At 41.0% G+C, this 19,163-nt stretch overlaps 1 protein-coding gene and 1 long non-coding RNA gene across 7 annotated transcripts in view; one reads left to right on the top strand and one right to left on the bottom strand.

Annotated features, from left to right (window-relative positions):
- Positions 1–4,249, bottom strand: part of LOC133405296 (uncharacterized) — a 5,403-nt gene extending 1,154 nt beyond the window's left edge. The window contains exons 1-3 of the long non-coding RNA XR_009768938.1: positions 4,087–4,249; positions 289–420; positions 1–167 (exon numbers count right to left, since the gene is read on the bottom strand). The exon at positions 1–167 is cut by the window's left edge and continues 1,154 nt beyond it. This is a non-coding gene — a long non-coding RNA (uncharacterized LOC133405296). The remainder of the gene's footprint in view (positions 168–288; positions 421–4,086) is intronic.
- nf1a (neurofibromin 1a) overlaps positions 1–19,163 on the top strand; it is a 155,606-nt gene that overhangs the window by 122,021 nt on the left and 14,422 nt on the right. For 5 of the 6 annotated variants that reach the window (XM_061682142.1, XM_061682138.1, XM_061682141.1 and 2 more), the window contains 10 exons: positions 557–989; positions 1,105–1,445; positions 2,425–2,627; positions 3,056–3,249; positions 3,374–3,514; positions 10,475–10,754; positions 10,874–11,088; positions 11,177–11,238; positions 13,752–13,893; positions 14,001–14,102. In XM_061682142.1, the coding sequence (XP_061538126.1) occupies positions 557–989; positions 1,105–1,445; positions 2,425–2,627; positions 3,056–3,249; positions 3,374–3,514; positions 10,475–10,754; positions 10,874–11,088; positions 11,177–11,238; positions 13,752–13,893; positions 14,001–14,102 (2,113 nt within the window). Of the gene's footprint in view, positions 1–556; positions 990–1,104; positions 1,446–2,424; positions 2,628–3,055; positions 3,250–3,373; positions 3,515–10,474; positions 10,755–10,873; positions 11,089–11,176; positions 11,239–13,751; positions 13,894–14,000; positions 14,103–15,107; positions 15,202–19,163 lie in introns of those variants that run through there. The other variant, XM_061682143.1, reaches the window with a different exon arrangement.

Raw genomic sequence — 19,163 nt, 5'->3', positions numbered from 1 at the left:
AAAACAGTCTGCCCGTGTGCCGTTGTTGTCCTCCTCAAAAGAGTTTGTGTGATCATTCGTGGTTTGGTTGGGCTCCCAAGTTGGAACAGAATCATCTGCCTTGATGTGGCGGAGTAACAGCATCCCAAACAGCCAGAGAGCTCTTGTCCCTTCCATTCTGTTCTGCACTTTAGAGAAAGTTGGAAAATGACAATAAATGTAATTGTATCTCTAGTTGATTAAATATTTCAAAATATTGCCTAAACTGTTTGATTTATATTGTTGAACAATTTTGTGGCAAATACTTACTTCCTTATAGAGAGTGAGATCTTGGTGGAGTTGCACAATTTCTGCTGATGTCCTCTCAAAATGCAATGAACCAATTTCCTGGCTGTTTAAATGGTGTCGTTATTTTGAACACCTCGTTTTTGTAACACAAATCTGAAAAAAGACAGAAATTTGTTTTGGTATTCCAACAATATAATTTTCTTCATATTTGTACTATATCAACACACATTGATCAAAATCATCTACAACAGAAAATTTTAATATGAATGTTTTTATGTCATTCCTTTAGATTCAAAACTGGACAGATAAATGGAGACCTGCTCATCTACCATGTACTCCTCACCCTGAAACCTTATTATGCTAAACCTTATGAGATTGTTGTGGACTTGACTCATGTAGGCCCAAGCAACCGCTTCAAGACGGATTTTTTGTCCAAGTGGTTTGTGGTCTTTCCCGGTTTTGCTTATGAAAACGTAGCTGCTGTCTATGTTTACAACTGCAATACTTGGGTGAGAGAGTACACTAAATACCATGAACGGCTACTGACTGGTTTAAAGGGTAGCAAGCGTCTCCAGTTCATCGACTCTCCAGCTAAGCTCGCTGAACACATTGAACCTGACCAACAGAAGCTACCTGCTGCCACGCTAACTCTGGAGGAAGATCTCAAAGTGTTCCATAATGCCCTTAAACTGGCTCACAAAGATACCAAGGTCTCAATAAAGGTGAAGTTTTATCAGTAGTTGTTTTACTATAAACACACTCTATAGCTACCGTTAACTGTATTACTAACCCAAGCAAACTAAATTTTGTCAAACAATATATTTTGTTCCCCTTCAGGTCGGCTCGACAGCGGTGCAGGTGACCTCAGCGGAACGGACACGTGTTCTTGGACAGCCAGTGTTCCTCAACGATGTCTACTATGCCTCAGAAATTGAGGAGATATGTCTGGTAGATGAGAGCCAGTTCACACTTACCATGGCCAACCAGGGCACACCGCTTACTTTCATGCATCAGGAATGTGATGCAATTGTTCAGTCTATTATCCATATTCGAACACGATGGGAGCTGTCGCAGCCTGACTCAATCCCTCAGCACACCAAGATCCGACCCAAAGATGTTCCCGGCACACTGTTAAATATTGCTCTGCTCAACCTGGGCAGTTCTGACCCCAGTCTCAGGTCAGTCGTGCAGACCAATTCTAATTCTATTCAGCAGCTTTACAAAAATCAACTTCATCTTTACAGGCTCTAAAACCAGAAATTGATTAAATTATTAAGATAAGGCTTTTATATTGGATTAGATACACTACATCAGTAATGTATAATTTTCTAATTTGGTATTTTATAATTACTGCTTTGGTTGTGTTCAGTACAGTGTGGGCCATATTCTCCCCTATGCTTAAGTCAAAAAGCCACTCAGCTGCACCCATTTTTTGGATGGACCTCCAAACATGCACTGATTCTTAAGCACAGTATTCTGATTAAATTACTTTTATTGGTTTCATTTCGAAATGAATTAAAAAAAAAAAAACATGCTCTCCTTCAAAGTGTAATTATAGCCACAGTAGTGGTCCGCACATCCTGACTGGCCAATACACATCTGCTGGTGTAAGACATTTTCAAATTGAAAGTGTGCTTGATCTTTGTCACGTATTTAAATGGTATTCAAAGGTCTCGGGGAAAATCCATGTTTTGAAGCCAGCCTCAGCTGTCAGCGAATCTCTCCTCTTTCTTCGCTGTCTACGCGTTTATTTTCAGTTTACGCGCGGTGAGTGTGTCAGATGTCTGGACAGAAGAATACACGCAGATGAAAAGTGTGCAACCACAGGCACATAAAAAAGGACTTACGCACAAACGGGAGAATATAGTCCTCCCTTGACCAATAGTTGAACTAATAACATAGCAATATACAGACATAGTGTCATTTTAACACAATTTTAAGTTTAATTTGCACAATACAGGACATCGAGAACATTCAAGGATATCCAAACCTGTCTATACAGTGTTTATTTATAGGGCTGAAAATCTGAACTGATGCTTTAATTTATTTTCGCTTACAATTCAATGTCATTTAGTCAAGGAGCCCATTGTTAGGGGAAATTTCTTGTTTCCATCGTTGTAAAATTTTAAAACCAACCTCATGTCTATTCTTTCTCAGATCTGCAGCTTACAATCTGTTGTGTGCTTTGACTTGCACCTTCAACCTAAAGATAGAAGGCCAGTTGTTGGAGACATCAGGCCTCTGCATTCCAGCTAACAACACTCTTTTCATAGTGTCTATCAGTAAGACACTAGCTGCTAATGAACCCCATCTGACACTTGAGTTTCTGGAGGAGTGCATCTCTGGCTTCAGCAAATCCAGTAAGAACCCACTGCACACTGAGAGATGGGACGGAATACGACTGAACTACATCTAAATATATGTTGATAGTATATGATAGAAAATGGATGAACCTTCAATGTTGTGTTTGTAGTTTGCAGTGTCTTACAACTGTACTGTATCATATTTAGAGCCGTTGCCAATAGTTTTGACTCGTAGTAAAGTTGAGGTTAACAAAATGACCTCTGCCAAGGATTTGCTACTTTGTCCTAGGTGGTGATAATTTGGGTCCACTATTAAGCTCTGCACCAACATATTTCCTGTTCTCTTAACCCATTGCCGATTTAGCAGCTCTCAAATTGCAGGAAATGGCTTGAGTAGTTTTCGAGTTTATCTGGTTACACAGTCCTGGTATCCCCTAACGTTACCATTGGCAAAAGTGTCAACACAAATGTTTGTTTTTCTGCAGGTATAGAGCTGAAGCATCTTTGTCTGGAGTACATGACACCCTGGCTGCTAAACCTTGTTCGCTTTTGTAAGCACAATGATGATGCCAAGCGGCAGCGTGTCACTGCAATTTTAGACAAGCTCATCACCATGACCATCAATGAAAAGCAAATGTATCCATCAATTCAAGCTAAGATCTGGGGTAGCTTGGGTCAGGTGAATCTACCACACCCATGACTTGTGGAAATAATGACCTGTTTAATTAAAGAATATATCTAATTTGTACTTCAATGTAGAATTTGTTTTGGATTTAACTTAAATGCTTTCATAATGTATTCAGATAACAGATTTGTTGGACGTGGTGTTGGACAGCTTTATCAAGACCAGCGCCACAGGAGGCCTGGGCTCTATCAAGGCTGAGGTCATGGCTGATACTGCAGTGGCTTTGGCCTCAGGAAATGTCAAATTGGTCTCCAGTAAGGTGAGGCGATCCACTTTTGTGTTATATTGTGGGATGATGATACTTGTTTTTTTGGTCCAGAAATTCAGAAAAAGTGTGACACTAGTCTGGTTTGCATGTGGTTTGCCCCTCGATCCCCATGCCCCCAGTCCATGTTCACTGCTAGGTAACTGTTAACCAGTTAAACTTTGACAAAATATTGCTGGCAAATGTAAATTAATCAGCCACAAAAATTTGATAACCTGATAATTTGCAACTTGACTTCTTCTCAGTCATTTCGTCAGTCGACTGAGGAAGCGCTTTGGATTACAGGTGAAACATTTTCAACAACCAAGAGGTCCAATTAGCTTTGATAAAATTTTCAAATGAGATTTCTGAGAACGTGCAAAGAAGTATTCTAAACTAATTTTAGCTCACTCATAACTATAGCCAAACTGGTGATAAATGATCCAAGATACTCAAAAGTAGCCGGATTAAATGTTCTTTTGCTAAATATTTTTCAAGTCAACTTGACATCAGAGCATTTAACCTAGGATAAATGCAAATAATTGCTTTGTTGTAGTCAGAATTTCTGTAAATATTAAAATACTTACTACTTGAAGAAAAAACTCCATCTCCATCATGACTCTAGCAGTACAGCAACAATCTCAACCCACTTGCTTCTGTTTGTGATGTATCCCAGTTAGGCTTGCTACTCATAAACAAAAACAACACTCAGACAGACACAATAGTAAACCCAGGCCCTGGCTCCTATTATTGCAGATACCAGCACTACACTGAAAGAGGGCCATTGTTTTGACCATTTCATCAGAACAGTCAGTGTTACATTTGAACACATGATCATTCTATAAAAAATTTATTTCATTTTAATTTTCAACATCCCTCAAGACTTCATAGCAATGTTATTCTCTGGGTTGCTCTTTTATTTACCAAACACAGTGGAGATTTCTCTCCTCCTCAAACTCATTGAAATTGAGTCTTATATAACTTGAATTAGACCATGTATAACAGTAGTGGCGGGCGGTACATTTGGATCCTGGGCCTTTAGTGGGTGACCCAATCCACCCCTTAACACCCCCACTATAACATTGCAATTTTACAAAATATGCAAAAACTCAATACAGCAATGCTTGGCATTACAGAGAGATTTTATAGTATTTATTATCATTATTTATTAGGCTGCTAACTTAGCTATTGCTACATGGCATCTTTCACTACTTCACGTCCTATAAAACAATGAAACACTTAACAGGGCACTTATACATGTGTACTTGTGTCGCTATTCACTTTAAAGCACTCAGCCAAACAAATTTATTACACACCATCTTCCACCAACTGCATCGCAAGCGTTGGTCCTCCAGCCACTGTCATTATCATCCATGCACAAATCAAGTGAATCGGATGACTCGAATAACAATAATACACAAATGAACATGAAACTAAAAAAAATGCTTAAGGTACCCAAATTTAATACAGGGTGACTGAAAAGTAACTCCCTATTTTAAAATACTTCTAATTTATTCATATGTTGCAATATTTTTCTAAATTTTTTTGTGCATGTTCCATGATTAAAGGAGCAAGTCTATTCTACCAAACCAACAACTTTGGAAGAACTTGAAGGGCGAATGCGAGAAGTTATGTCTTCCGTCCCACAAGAGTTCCTTGTGAAATCAGTTAATGCGATTCCCAGGCAGCTTGAAAAACCGGTGGCTAATGCTGGTGCCCATATCAAATTTTAAATAAAACTCCATGCAATACACTTTCTTCTCATGTTAATTTGTTGTAAGAATTATAGTTCAGAAATAAATTACAAGTACTTAAAAATGGGGAGTTACTTTTCAATCACCCGGTAGATTAACCCTTTGTTGGGCACTCATGAAAACACTTTTTTTTTTTTTTTTTCCACCTTCACTTTTTCCTAGAATACAATTCATCTCTCTTCATACATACAGTATACAGGACTATAATTGTTTAGTTGTGTGGGTGTGGTTTTCTAAGAGAGAAGGACACAAAAGTACAAATAAAAAAAACATCATTAAAAGGCACTGTATTCTATCAAAACAATGTTAATCCAGCACCGTTCATGTGGCCAATAGCACTTCCGGTTGTCGATCTGATTTTGTAACTCAAAATTGCACCACGTCTGGTGGCGGACTCAAGCTTCACAATCACCATACGGCAGCAGGTTTCACTAATATGAACGTCACATACACACATGGACAAAATTGTTGGTATCCCTCTGTTAATGAAAGAAAAACCCACAGTGGTCACAGAAATAACTTGACTCTGACAAAAGTAATTTTAACAAAACAATTTATGAAAATTAACCATTGAAAATCAGACATTGCTTTTGGATTGTGGTTCAACACAATTATTAAAAAAAAATAAAATAAAAATAAAAAATAAAAAACTTGTGAAACAGGCCTGGACAAAAATGATGGCACCCCTAGAAAAGATTGAAAATAATTTGATCATAGGGATATATGCAGGTATGTCTTCTAATGAGCCTCACAGTTGTCTTCAAACTTGTAATCAGTCAGTCAGCCTATTTAAAGCGTGACAAGTAATCAATGTGCTGTGTGGTGACATGGTGTTTACCACACGAAACATAGACCAGAGAAAGTGAAGGAGAGACCATCTCCAAGTAGGTTGACGTTCCTGTGACTGCAGTTGCGCACATTCAGAAATTTAAGATCCACAGGACTGTAGCCAACCTCCCTGGACGTGAAGGAAAAGAAGAAGGAAAATTGCGGACAAATTGAAGACATGGATAATATGAGTGGTAACATAAAGCCCACAACAACCTCCAAAGTAAAGGTGAACTCCAAGATCAAGGTACATCAGTGTCAGATTGCACCATCCATCGTTGCCTGAGCCAAAGTGGACTTCATGGAAGACGATCAAGTAGAACAACACTGTTGAAAATCCTAAGAAAGGGAGACTAGAATTTCCCAAACTTCATGTTGACAAGCCACAAAGACCCATTTTGCCAAGGCACATCAGCTCTATGTTCACAGAAGTGAAAATGAAGAATACCTAGAAAAGAACTCTGTCCCTATGTGAAACATGGAGGAGGCTCTGTTATGTTCTGAGGCTGCTTTTTTGCATCTGGCACAGGGTGTCTTGAATCTGTGTAGGATACAATGAAATGTCAAGACTATCAAGGTATTCTAGAGAGAAATGTGCTGCCCATTGTCAGAAAGCTTGGTCTCAGTCGCAGGTCATGGGTCTTGCAACAGGATGACCCCAAAACACAGCTAAAAACACCCAAGAATGGCTAAGAGCAAAACACTGGATTATTCTGAAGTGGCCTGCTATCACCCCTGATCTTAATTCTATTGAACATCTGCGGAAGGAGCTGAAACCTGTCGTCTGGGGAAAGCACCCTTCAAACCTGAGACAACTGGAACAGTTTGCTCATGAAGAGGGGGTCAGAATAACTGCTGAGAGGTGCAGAAGTCTCATTGAAAGTTCCAAAAATCATTTGATTGCAGTGATGCCTCAAAAGGTTGTGCAACAAAATATTAACTTTAAGGGTACCATCATTTTATTCCAGGTCTCTTTCATGAGTTTGTGCTTTAAAATAATTTTAAAATAATTCAAAAGCATTGTCTGCTTTTCATTGGTAATTTATCTATTATTACTTATTACTTGTCAGATTCAAGTTATTTCTGTGACCACTGTGGGTTTTTCTTTCATTAACAGAGGGGTACCAACAATTAGAAAAACATTGTACAAATGCATACAAAATTAATGAAGATTGACAGATGTCCTTTAACTGTCATGGGTATGTGTTCTGGTTGTTGTCTTCCCCCTGTCTCGTACACACCTGCTCCTGAGAGCATCTTCCTCACCTGTGCCTCGTTTACCCTAATTACCCCATGCATTTAACCTCCTGTCTCATTCTTTCTGGTCGCCAGTTCGTTGTACCTTGTCGTCACGTTCCAGCATTCCTTGTTTCCACGTCACAGACTCACAGTAAGACGAGACCCTGTTCCGATTATCAACCTTGCCTTTTTGCCTCACGTTTTTGGATAATGTTGCCTTTTTTTGGATTGCCTTCCTGTGTACCGTCCTCTGCCCTTATATTAAACCTCTCTTTTTGAAACTGTCCATTTGTTTTGGAGTCGTGCATTTTTGGGTCCTATCCACTGTTCCGTTCATGACATTAACAGTAAATGTGTTTTTGTGACTATGTACAGTCTCAGTGCAGAAGGTAAATCAGACAGCCACCGGCGCAGAGGAGACAATTGAGGATGCTTACACGGATTTGCCAGCCCAGAGCAGTTCACAATCAATAGTTATCTAATAACATGACAAAACATAAAAACATACCTACACCATACTCATCAGAGATGCTGATGGAGACTGAGCAGACCTCCTTACCTTTTTCCTTCCTGTCTGTGTGAGCTAGCTGTAGTGGTCATACACGCTGCTTTTAAAGTATCCAAAAAATGCTTTTTAATTTCTGGTATATTTCTGGTTTGGCCCTACGATAGTCCTATGACGCCAAAATGAAAAGTCTCGTTTTAGTGAAGTGGGACATATTAACGACAACTCTCCAACAGCACACCTTGACGTCGACCAATAGGATTGCTTATTGAGACCGACGCATCGCCTCCCATGCTTGCCATTGTCAACATACTTGGTCGCCGTTGTGAACATTTAGTCATGGCATGTTTACCGAAGCTTTAGAGCATAATTCGACAAAATGTCAGCATGTTTATGTACAAACGTTAGTGCTAGCACTAGCTTGCTAGGCTACATAATGTTTTGTTGTCTGTTCGCGAGCCGTATCGTATTAAAAGTACGTGAACATACTTCAAGCGATCCTTGAATAGATACCCCAAAACGTCATCTCACGAACACCTAGTGACACCACACGTTTGTTTCCCCTGTTCTTTTTTCCCCCAACATTGCTGCAGTGATCCATTGTTTGACAACTTGTTGCCATGGTCAGGGTTGTATCCAGTTGCGGTGAAAGTTGACGCGTTTTCTGGTTACGCCTCCCGACAGTGTTTGACTTGACAAATTAAAGCAGAGTGACTGTAAAAGACGGGATACGGTGGTATCGGAATACATGTCCTGTCGTGTTGCCACTGTCTGACTGAGATACGCTAAGATTTTATTGCAGTAGTGTAAGTGTGCAATCGTGAAAGACCAAATTTGTCTTGAAGTCTGATCCAGGCATAAGACAACAACACGCAGAAAATACCATTGAAGCTTTAGTTTACCACCATCATCCCGTGATCTCAACCCTAATGAGAACCTGTCGAGCATCCTTAAAAGGGATCTTTCTTAGGGTGAATGGAATTACAGTGGAACCTCGATACAAAAGAGCAGGGGTGTCTAACTCATTTTTGTCACGGGCCACATCACAGTTATGGTTCCACTCTGAGGACCGTTATTCCTGCAAACCCGTATGAATGTATGCTTCCTTCATATTATTACATATACACAAATTCATGGATAATTACTTTTGAAATGAGAAGCCAGTAAAAACTGTTCAACTACAGTGTGAATCAATTTTATTTTGAAAGTGGGGTTGGTAACAAAAAATGCTTGCAATATCTCAATATTTTTAAAAGTGAAGACAATTTGCAATTTTGGTATTTTAGCAAGAGAAACAAAGTCGATGCACACTCGCGGGCCACATAAAATGACGTGGCGGGACGGATCTGGCCCCCGGGCCACCAGTTTGAGACCTGTGCAATTGACAAATAGGGGTGGGGGTGGGGGGGGGGGTCGTCTGATATAAGTACTTTTTTCTGCCATATGCACCCATATTACTGTACAGTACAAAATTGTTTTGTAGTTTTGGGTGATTTTTTTGTGGTCTAAAACATCCAGTACAAAGATATTGTAAATAATTATTTAAAAAAAAAAAAAAAAAAAAAAAAAAAAGCTTGAAAAGGTTTGAAAGTTTCACATTTTATCCTAACTTACCACGCAATTGTTGACTTACAGTACTCATCATAGGAGAGTCACTTTCCTGAGTCACGAGAAATGAGTGTGCTTTCTTGTTCCAAATCTGTTGCTGTAGTTGAATGGCTTGACAAATAAATGTATAAATAAAAAATAACTGTACCAAAAATAGCATCCAGACTCCAGTGGTGTCTTTTGTCTTCCTCCAGAGTTAACACCACAGCCATGCCGCTCTCTCTCTCTCTGCCAGTGCTCTATGCACAATAGATAACTGATATAACCATTACACCATGGCCGCCACGTCAGTGCCCCACATTAGACATGGCCGCCACGTAGGCATGTCTTTTGGAATTGACTCTATTCATATTGGATATCTGTGACCTGGAAATACCTCAGTCTCATTGTCTGTCTGCATTGCGCCACAGCGCCAGTAAACAACCATAGCCAATTCTGGAACTAACAGAATTTGTCAACGGTAGTCTTAAGTGACGAAAGGAGACAATTTTTGGAGACAATGTTCTGTTCTGACAGTCCGTTTTATCAAGGTTCCACTGTATACCACTGAACTCCAACTTTGAGAGGCAATTCTTGCATCATCCAATGAGATACAGGCAGAAAGTAATTTTGTAAAAAAAAATACTCATCTTAATGCCTTTTATTCAATAAGTCAATAATTTTTGATCAAAAAAGAAAGAAATTACATTGTCTGATTAGGAAAACGAAGCATATCCCTCATTTGAAACAAAATGTCTAAATGTCTTAACTTCCCCCCCCCCCCCCCACTTTTGTGTGTTGCAAGCACCTATGCACATATAGTCCTCATTGAGAAAATCAACCTGTGCCGCTAAATACATACTATTTTTGTAATCAAATGGTTTCTCTTATAGTCTCAAGGTGCGTTTTCCTGATATATAGTCCGTCAGGATTGGTTTTATATTCCTGAAGGCTTACATTTACAATGGGTTCAATGTGGTTCTTTTCCAATAGTTCTACAAGAAGAAAATTCTTTTGACGAAGAGGTGGTTGAATGACAATCTTTGTTATTCTCTGTTACAGGTTATTGGTCGCATGTGTAAGATCATCGACAAGACCTGCTTGTCACCAACACCAACACTGGAGCAGCACCTTATGTGGGATGACATTGCCATTTTGGCGCGCTATATGCTAATGCTTTCTTTCAACAACTCTTTGGACGTTGCTGCCCATCTGCCGTACCTTTTCCATGTTGTGACCCTGCTGGTAGCCACTGGGCCACTGTCCCTCAGGGCCTCTACTCATGGCTTAGTTATTAACATCATTCATTCCCTCTGCACTTGCTCGCAGCTCAACTTTAGTGGTAAGGACTTAATCTCATAATTTTGTCACAGGCAATGTTAATTTGAATGATATAGATATAAAAAGACTTACATTTTGAGAAAACATTATAAATAAATAATATTTATTTCATTATTTCAGAGGAGACAAAACAGGTTCTGCGTTTAAGCCTGACAGAGTTCTCCTTGCCCAAGTTTTACCTGCTCTTTGGGATCAGCAAAGTCAAGTCAGCAGCTGTTATCGCCTTCCGCTCCAGCTACAGAGACCGCTCCTTCTCCCCGGGGTCATACGAAAGAGAGACTTTTGCTCTTTCCTCCCTAGAGACTGTCACAGAGGCCTTACTAGAAATCATGGAGGTTAGTCATTTTAGAAAGATTGTCTTTATACATTTTTTTTTTTTAATGATCACATTGCTGTTTCATGTGTTTTGCATATTTCTTATAGGCTTGTATGAGGGACATCCCAGCCTGTAAGTGGTTGGACCAGTGGACAGAGCTTGCACAGAAGTATGGACGTTGTTTATTATTATTATTATAATAACGAGGGGCAGTCAAAAAGTAATGAACCCAGTATAATTTAACCAAGTAATAATGGTTTGTATTTTAAATACTTGTTTAGAGGTTTATTCATTCATTCATCTTCCGTACTGCTTATCCTCACTAGGGTCAGCGTGCTGGAGCCTATCCCAGCTGACTTTGGGTGAGAGGCAGGGTACACCCTGAACTGGTCGCCAGCCAATCGCAGGGGACATACAGACCCTTTCCAAAAAAAACTTTTAAATCATAGAAAAGTTTATTTCCATAATTTCATTCAAAAAGTTAAACTTTCATACATTATAGATTCAGGGCCCACAATTTAAACAATTTCAAGTATTTGTTTATTTTTACATAATTTGAGCTTCTAGCTCATAAAATTCACAAAATCAGGAATTCAAAAAATGTGAATACTGTGAAGAATTCAGCCTAAATTTTGTAGGCCATAAATATTTTAAACTGAGTGTCACACCCAAATCATCTACGAAACTCAAACCACCTGCACAGGTTTCCCCAGGTGTCATTAAATTGCTTCTGTTTGGTTCAATTGTCTCAGTTGGGTTCAATATGGGGAAGACTGCAGACTTGACAACTGGCCAGAAGACCATCATTGAATACCCTCCATAGGATGACTAAGCCACAAAAGTTCATAGCTAAGGAGACTGGCTGTTTACAGAGTGCTATGTCCAAGAATATCAATGGAAAGTGTAGTGGAAGGACAAAATGTGGCAGGTGAAGATGCACCAGCAAAATAGATGACTGAGCTTCAGCGGATTATCTAACAGAAGATTCAAGAATCTAGCAGAGATCCAGAAAGAGTGGAATGAGGCGGGAGTCACAGCTTCCAAAACCACCACATTTAGACGCATCCGGGAGATGGGTTACAACTGTCGGGTTCCTCGGGTCAAGCCACTTCTGAGCCTGAGCCGACATAGAAAGCGTCTCAACTGAGCCAGGGAGAAGGACTGGACTGCTGGCCTTCCCTTTCCTCAGCCAGTTCATTCAGCTCTTCCGGGGGATTCCGAGGCCGCTTGTATCCGGAATCTTCTACTTTCGGTCACGACCCACAACTCGTGACCATAGACAGCCCTACAACATCCACAGCCTTTAGAAACTCCCTGAGCGAATTTCATCCACCCCTAGGGCCTTGCCCTAGGTGACCTCAACCCCAGAGATAGGAGAGCCCACCTGAGAGACCCCAGATTATGCTTCCTCATGGGAAGTGGAGTTGTGGAGTTGAGGAGGTCTTTGAAGTATTCTCCCGACCGACTCACAACATCCCGAGTCGAGGTCAGCAGCGCCCCATCCCCACTATACACAGTGTTGATGGTGCATTGCTTTCCCCTCCCGAGATGCCGGATGGTAGACCAGAATTTCCTTGAAGCCGTCCGGAATTCGTTCTCCATGGCCTCACTGAACTCCTCCCACGTCCGGGTTTTTGCCTCAGCAACCACTAAAGCTGCATTCCGCTTGGCCAGCCGGTACCCATCAGCTGCTTCAGGAGTTCCACAGGCCAAAAAGGCCCGATAGGACTCCTTCAGTTTGAGCGCATCCCTCACCGCTGGTGTCCACCAACGGGTTCGGGGATTGCCGCCACGACAGCCACTGACCACCTTATGGCCGCAGGTCCGATCGGCCGCCTCAGCAATGGAGGCATGGATCATGGTCCACTCTGGCTTGATGTCCCTTGCCTCACCGGGACGTGGGTGAAGTTCTGCCGGAGGTGGGAGTTGAAACTCCCTCTGACAGGGGATTCAGCCAGACATTCCCAGCTGACCCTCACTATACGTTTTGGCCCTGCCAGGTCGAACCGGGATCTTCCCCCACCATCGGAGCCAACTCACCACCAGGTGGTGATCAGTTGACAGCTGTCGGATGCCTGTCAGAAGCAATGAGCTGTGATTGAATTTCTTGCTTTAAAAGGGAAATCAACACCAAACATTTTCAAAAGGTCACAAAATTTGTATGGAGAAGCTGCATTAGGCTACAACTCAGTCAAAAAGTGGGTGTCCAGGTGAGGAATGAGCCTGCTCTGAGTGACGACCTCCAGGACAAGGAAAGCACCTCATGAAGTCATCAGTTCCTTTGGCTGGACAATCACGACCCATCCTCCATACTCACTTAATCTGGCAGCATCAGATTTATCACCTTTTTGAACCTTTAAAAGAAGGAGTTAGAGGTCAGCACTTCCTAATTATAAACAAGTTCCGCAAGCTCTAAAATAACGGTTAAAACTGTAGCCTGCTGACTCTTACAAGGCTGGTATACATTGCCCTTGTTCATCGATGAACAGTCAGTGTTGAGAAAAGGGAGAATATCTTGAAAAGTAGCAATGAAATCCCCACTTTTTGGTCTGTATTTCTATGTGTATATTGTCTTTCTATTACAATAAATAAAGCTGGAGGAAAATTGGACTCATTACTTTTTGACTGCCCTTCATATATTGCAACCAAGTTTTGTCTAATGCTAATTTTGTCCGTGACCAGGTTTGCATTCCAGTACAACCCATCTCTCCAGCCCAGAGCCCTTGTGGTGTTTGGTTGTATCAGTAAGCGGGTCAGCCATGGTCAGATCAAGCAGATAATCCGAATCCTCAGCAAGGCCAGCCCTCTCCTCAGCATAGATCGGGTAAGAAGGAATACTGACTTGTCACTGGATCTGTATTATTTGGCTTTGAACGCTATAACACAGTTTCTAAGGCCTCCTATTCATTCTGTATTTTTTACATCCTTTAGGGTCTTGAGAGCTGTCTTAAGGGGCCTGACAATTACAACAGCCAAGTATTGATTGAGGCAACTGTCATTGCACTGACCAAACTGCAGCCTTTACTCAGCAAGGTATGGCTTCTCGTATTTTTCACATTTCACTTTAATCTTACGTGTTATTTTATAACAGTGGTTCCCAAAAATGTATTTGCGGGGGATCCCCCTTTGGATATGAAAATTTGGGAGGCCTGCAACCCCACCCCTACGTTACATGATTTACAAATTCTAAAAAAGTTTTTTTTTTTTTTTTTTTTTTTAAATTCATGTTTGCCAGAGTCTGATGGAAATTCAAGTCTAAGGGTTCTATATTTGTAGACTGTGCAACGTATGCCGGAGCGCATGTTCATATTTGTGGCAGCCTGAGGCTCGCTGCATGTGTTTACCTATTTGGCAGACCGGTCTGTGCCAAGCTTGGCGGTGTCAGTGCAGCTGGAGGGTGTCCTTTGGCTTCCGTCCGGAGCATGCAATGTTTTGATGAATGAGGGCTCTAGTTTCAGTGATGCATCTTAATTTTCGTGTAAGCGCAAGACTTACTGTGCGTTAGCAGACCCATCAGTGCCAAGCTGGGCGGTGTCAGCGCAGCGCGAGTGTGCCCTTGGAGATGCCCTAAGTGGAGTGACATTATTATGTCAGAAAGTCCGTCTAAACTCCTAATACCGCCTCTAAATTGTGGCGGGGTAATCTAACGTGACTTTGGTTAATCTGATCGGTGTACATGAAGGCAGAAAGACACAGAAGTTCCTCGGACGTGTGTGGTGGAGGACAGATTTATCTCAACAGTGGGCATTCAAACAAAGTTTTTCTACGTTTCTTTCACGGGATTGGCCAGAGAAGAGTCTTGACGAAACTCCACTATAATTTTCAAGATGGGTTTCATTTGATTTGACAAACAGCCCCCTCAGCCTTGATTGTATGCACGCACACAGCAGTGTTTGCGGGCCAAAAATGGCGGCACATATCGGCTGATCGGACAGGCTGAAGCATTTTTACACTTAGAGATAAAAGTATATGTATAGTATTCATAGAGTATTCATAGAGTATGCATTGTTCTAGCTAGCACAATTGTGTTTGTGTCAGAAATGTGTATGACTGAGATCTTGTATGACGAGGATCACGGTCCCCATGTCAACAGCCAGGAAACAACACGAAGCGTCATGACTGACGTGAATTCCGGTGAGTTCGTGTCTCTCACAGCGCATTATATAGCTAAATGCATGATTATTTTTAAATTAAAACCCATTCCTAAATGTTGTTTTATCTGAATTGTACAATGAAAACACTTTCAGATGTCTGAGGTGTGACAAAAAACAAAGAAAAATACAAGCATCGAAGTCACTGTTTCGTATTCTGTGAGACACGACCAAAAAACATAACTATGTTTCACTGCACATAACTAAAAAACAGAAAAGGGTAGGATCAACCTTTTTCTTCCTGCTGAAAGAAGAGCGTCCATCCTCTAATTTGTTGTATTTCGGATGGCGGCATGGTGGACGACTGGTTAGCATTTCTGCCTCTGTGGAGTTTGCATGTTCTCCCCATGCCTTCGGCTCCATATTCTTCCCACATCCCAAAAAAAAAACATGCATGGTAGGTTAATTGAAGGCTCTAAATTGCCCATAGGTGTGAATGGTTGCTTGTTTATATGTGCCCCGCGATTGGCTGGTGACCAGTTCAGGGTGTACCCCGCCTCTCGCCCGAAGATAGCTGGGATAGGTTCCAGCATAATAGTGAGGATAAGTGGTGTAGAAAATGGAAGGATGGATATTTGGGATGTACATAATCAGAGAACACAGTATCCTGTAGGCCTTTAAAGATTGGTCAAAATCCTCAAAAATGTCTGGTACTCAGGGGTTGTCTTTTCTGAAAATGGCTGGCACTGAATGAATTAATCATTGTAGAAATCAATTCATTGAATGCATTATTATTTGTATCATTATCATTATTATTTTTTTTAAATCCACTTACTTGCCGGCTTGCTGCTACGGGGGTCGGAGTTGTGAGGAAATGAACATTCATCAGAATGGATATAAATCAATTAGATCTGTGGACACATTTCAGTCACTAGCGAGTTTACACCACCTCATTCTTTATTTAATAAGGGAATACTGTTAACGTTCAATGCTCCAGCTTTGCTCGGGATGCTGAGACCTCTTCCGTATAGAGAGAGAGCGTGGTGTGAAAGTGTTTGCCCCCTTCGTGAGTTCTTATTTTTTTGCATGTTGCTCACACTTAAATGTTTCCCATCATCAAAGAAATTTAAATATTAGTCAAACACAATACAGGTCAACACAAAATGCTGTTTTTAAATGGTTTTTATTAAGAAGAAGAAAATCCAAACCTACATGGCCCTGTGTGGAAAAAATGATTGCCCTTCCTGAGTTCTTATTTTTTTGCATGTTGGTCACACTTAAATGTTTCCCATCAAAAAAAAAAAAAATTATATTAGACAAACACAACACAGGTCAACACAAAATGTAGTTTTTAAATGGTTTTTATTATTAAGGGCCATCCTTGTGTGAAAAAGTGATTGCCCAGGCCCAATAAATCATAACTGTGGTTTATCGTGCCCAGAGGTGGGTAGAGTAGCCAAATATTGTACTCAAGAGTACTGTTACATTAGAGTAGTAACTAGTAGACATTCCAACAGCTTCTTCCCTCTTGCGATCAACTTCTTAAACACCTAACCTATAATTCCATTACAACAAGCTGGCAATTTTTTGACTTGAGTTCGTTGTCACATTTCTGTGGGGCCAATTATGTATTACTCGTGCACTCACTGTAGTTGTCTCGCCATGCTGCACTATTTGCATATACTGGCCACTCATGCCAGAGTAGCATCTGCTCCATTTGCACACTGATTGAGGAGTATCTGTAACATTTGCACAACCAACATTGTCCCAGATGATCGCACTACTCGTCACTTTAAACCGCATACACTCCTTGAAGTCTCACCGCCCTTTGCACAATGGTCATTGCACCGGACTATTGCAATATTAGTCGTTCGAACTGCTCTAAGTGCTAGAGGACTCTGCATCTTTTTGCACAATTGTTTTTTGTCAATGTCTTGATGTCCCCAAAGTGTTCTGTAAATTGACTGTCTGTTGTACTAGAGCGGCTCCAACTACCGGAGACAAATTCCTTGTGTGTTTTGGACATACTTGGCAAATAAAGATGATTCTGATTCTGATATGTCTGAAGTAAAAGTAAAAAGTTGTCATCCAAATATTTACTTCAGAGTGAGAAAGTACTCAATGAAAAAAATACTCGAGTAATTTGTGAGTAACTTCAGATTATTTATTTTTAGATCCGAGCATGAACATCAAATAAAATAAAATAAATATATATATGGGAGTCGACACCTGCCACCATTTAAATTTTTGACTGCACAAAAACCAACAACGCATACATTGGGCCCTACAGAAACATTATTCACTTAAATGACTTCATGAAGAAGTTGTTTGATGAACAGACTGTGTCTGCGTGTTTGACACCATAGGGATCGTGCTAATTTTGCCATATCCACTGCCACAACAACAATAGAAACATCTGCAACTTACCACAAGGTGTTTTCTCAAGTTAGAAGTGGGCTGAAATGTCCAAGTTTGGGCAGTCACAATTTAAGAGCTACTACATGACCAAGCTGTTGTTTTTTGGAGTCTGTAAAATAAACAGGCACGCGGCTGTTTTTTCCCCCAAAAGGAGTCATTTTGATTGGCTCGCGAAGGCTATGTGTGCGGTCATGTGACTGCGTTGTGGCGTCTGATTGGTGAAAAATTAGTCATTTTGATTGGTTCGCGAAGGCTACGTATGCGGTCATGTAACTGCCTTGTGTCGTCTTGGTGAATGACATCAAATGACAGGGATCCCGTTTGATTGGCGCAACGGGCACCCTATGCGTAAGTCGAAGATGGAGTCTAATAATAGACGCGCACACGCAAGAATGAATTAATAAAAGTAGTGAAGGGCATGTCGATCATTGTCATGGAGTAAAAGTATTGATCCTTCTTCACATAAATACTCAAGTAGAAGTAAAAAGTATGGTGCATTTAAAGTACTCTGACAAGTACACTTTATGGAAAATGTTACTTGGGTAAATGTAACGGAGTAAATGTAGCGTGTTACTACTCACCTCTGATAATGCCTGAATTGAATATCCCTACACCTGTTCTCAATCAAGAAATCACTTAATTACCTGCCTGAAATCACTTAATTACCTGCCTGACAAAGTGAAGTAGGCATCGTGCTGAGATCTAAAGAAATTCAGGAACAAATGAGAAAGAAATTGAGATCTATCAGTATAGAAAAGGTTATATACCCATTTTGGGACTCCAACGAACCACAGTGAGAGCCATTATCCACAAATTGCAAAATCACAGAAGAGTGGTGAACCTTCCCAGGAGTGCCAGGCCTACCATAATTACCCCAAGAGGTCACAAAAGACCCCACAACAACATCCAAAGAACTGCAGGCCTCACTTGCGTCAGTTAAGGTAATTTTTCATGACTCCACCATAAGAAAGAGACTGGGCAAAAACGGCCTGCATGGCAGAGTTCCTAGACGAAAACCACTGCTGAGCAAAAAGAACATTAAGGCTCGTCTCACTTTTGCCAGAAGACATCTTGGTGATCCCCAAGACTTTTGGGAAAATACTCTGTGGTCAGACGCGACAAAAGTTGAACTTTTTGGAAGGTGTGTATCCCATTACATCTGGCGTAAAAGTAACACCGTATTTCAGAAAAAGAACATCATACCCACAGTAAAATTTCGTGGTGATAGTGTGGTGGAGATGGATTCATGAGGTGGACATATTTAAGTTGGCCGCGGTTTACCACAACCTCATCCTGTAATTCATGATATTGTGTTTTGGCACACCAGCCAAGTGAATGTTCGTCATGCACGGACCACTCTCTCCATGCATGCAAGACCGTCATTGTGCCTCACTTAAAGGAATCAAAGAATTAAGCGCTTCGATTGACGGTGAATAAAGTCGACAGTACTTCCGCCCACGAGCGCAGACAGCCGCTTTGGTTAAATACGCTGCTCCGCACGTCTGTGAGAATACGACAACCAGGTCTAACCCGCCCCCTCGCTGAGATACGCCACGTGCCGGATTTGCACTCGTCTGGAAAGTAG

The sequence above is a fragment of the Phycodurus eques genome, chromosome 7 (assembly GCF_024500275.1).
Source record: "Phycodurus eques isolate BA_2022a chromosome 7, UOR_Pequ_1.1, whole genome shotgun sequence".
NCBI lineage: Eukaryota > Metazoa > Chordata > Actinopteri > Syngnathiformes > Syngnathidae > Phycodurus > Phycodurus eques.
This window is presented reverse-complemented; position numbering and strand designations above follow the sequence as displayed.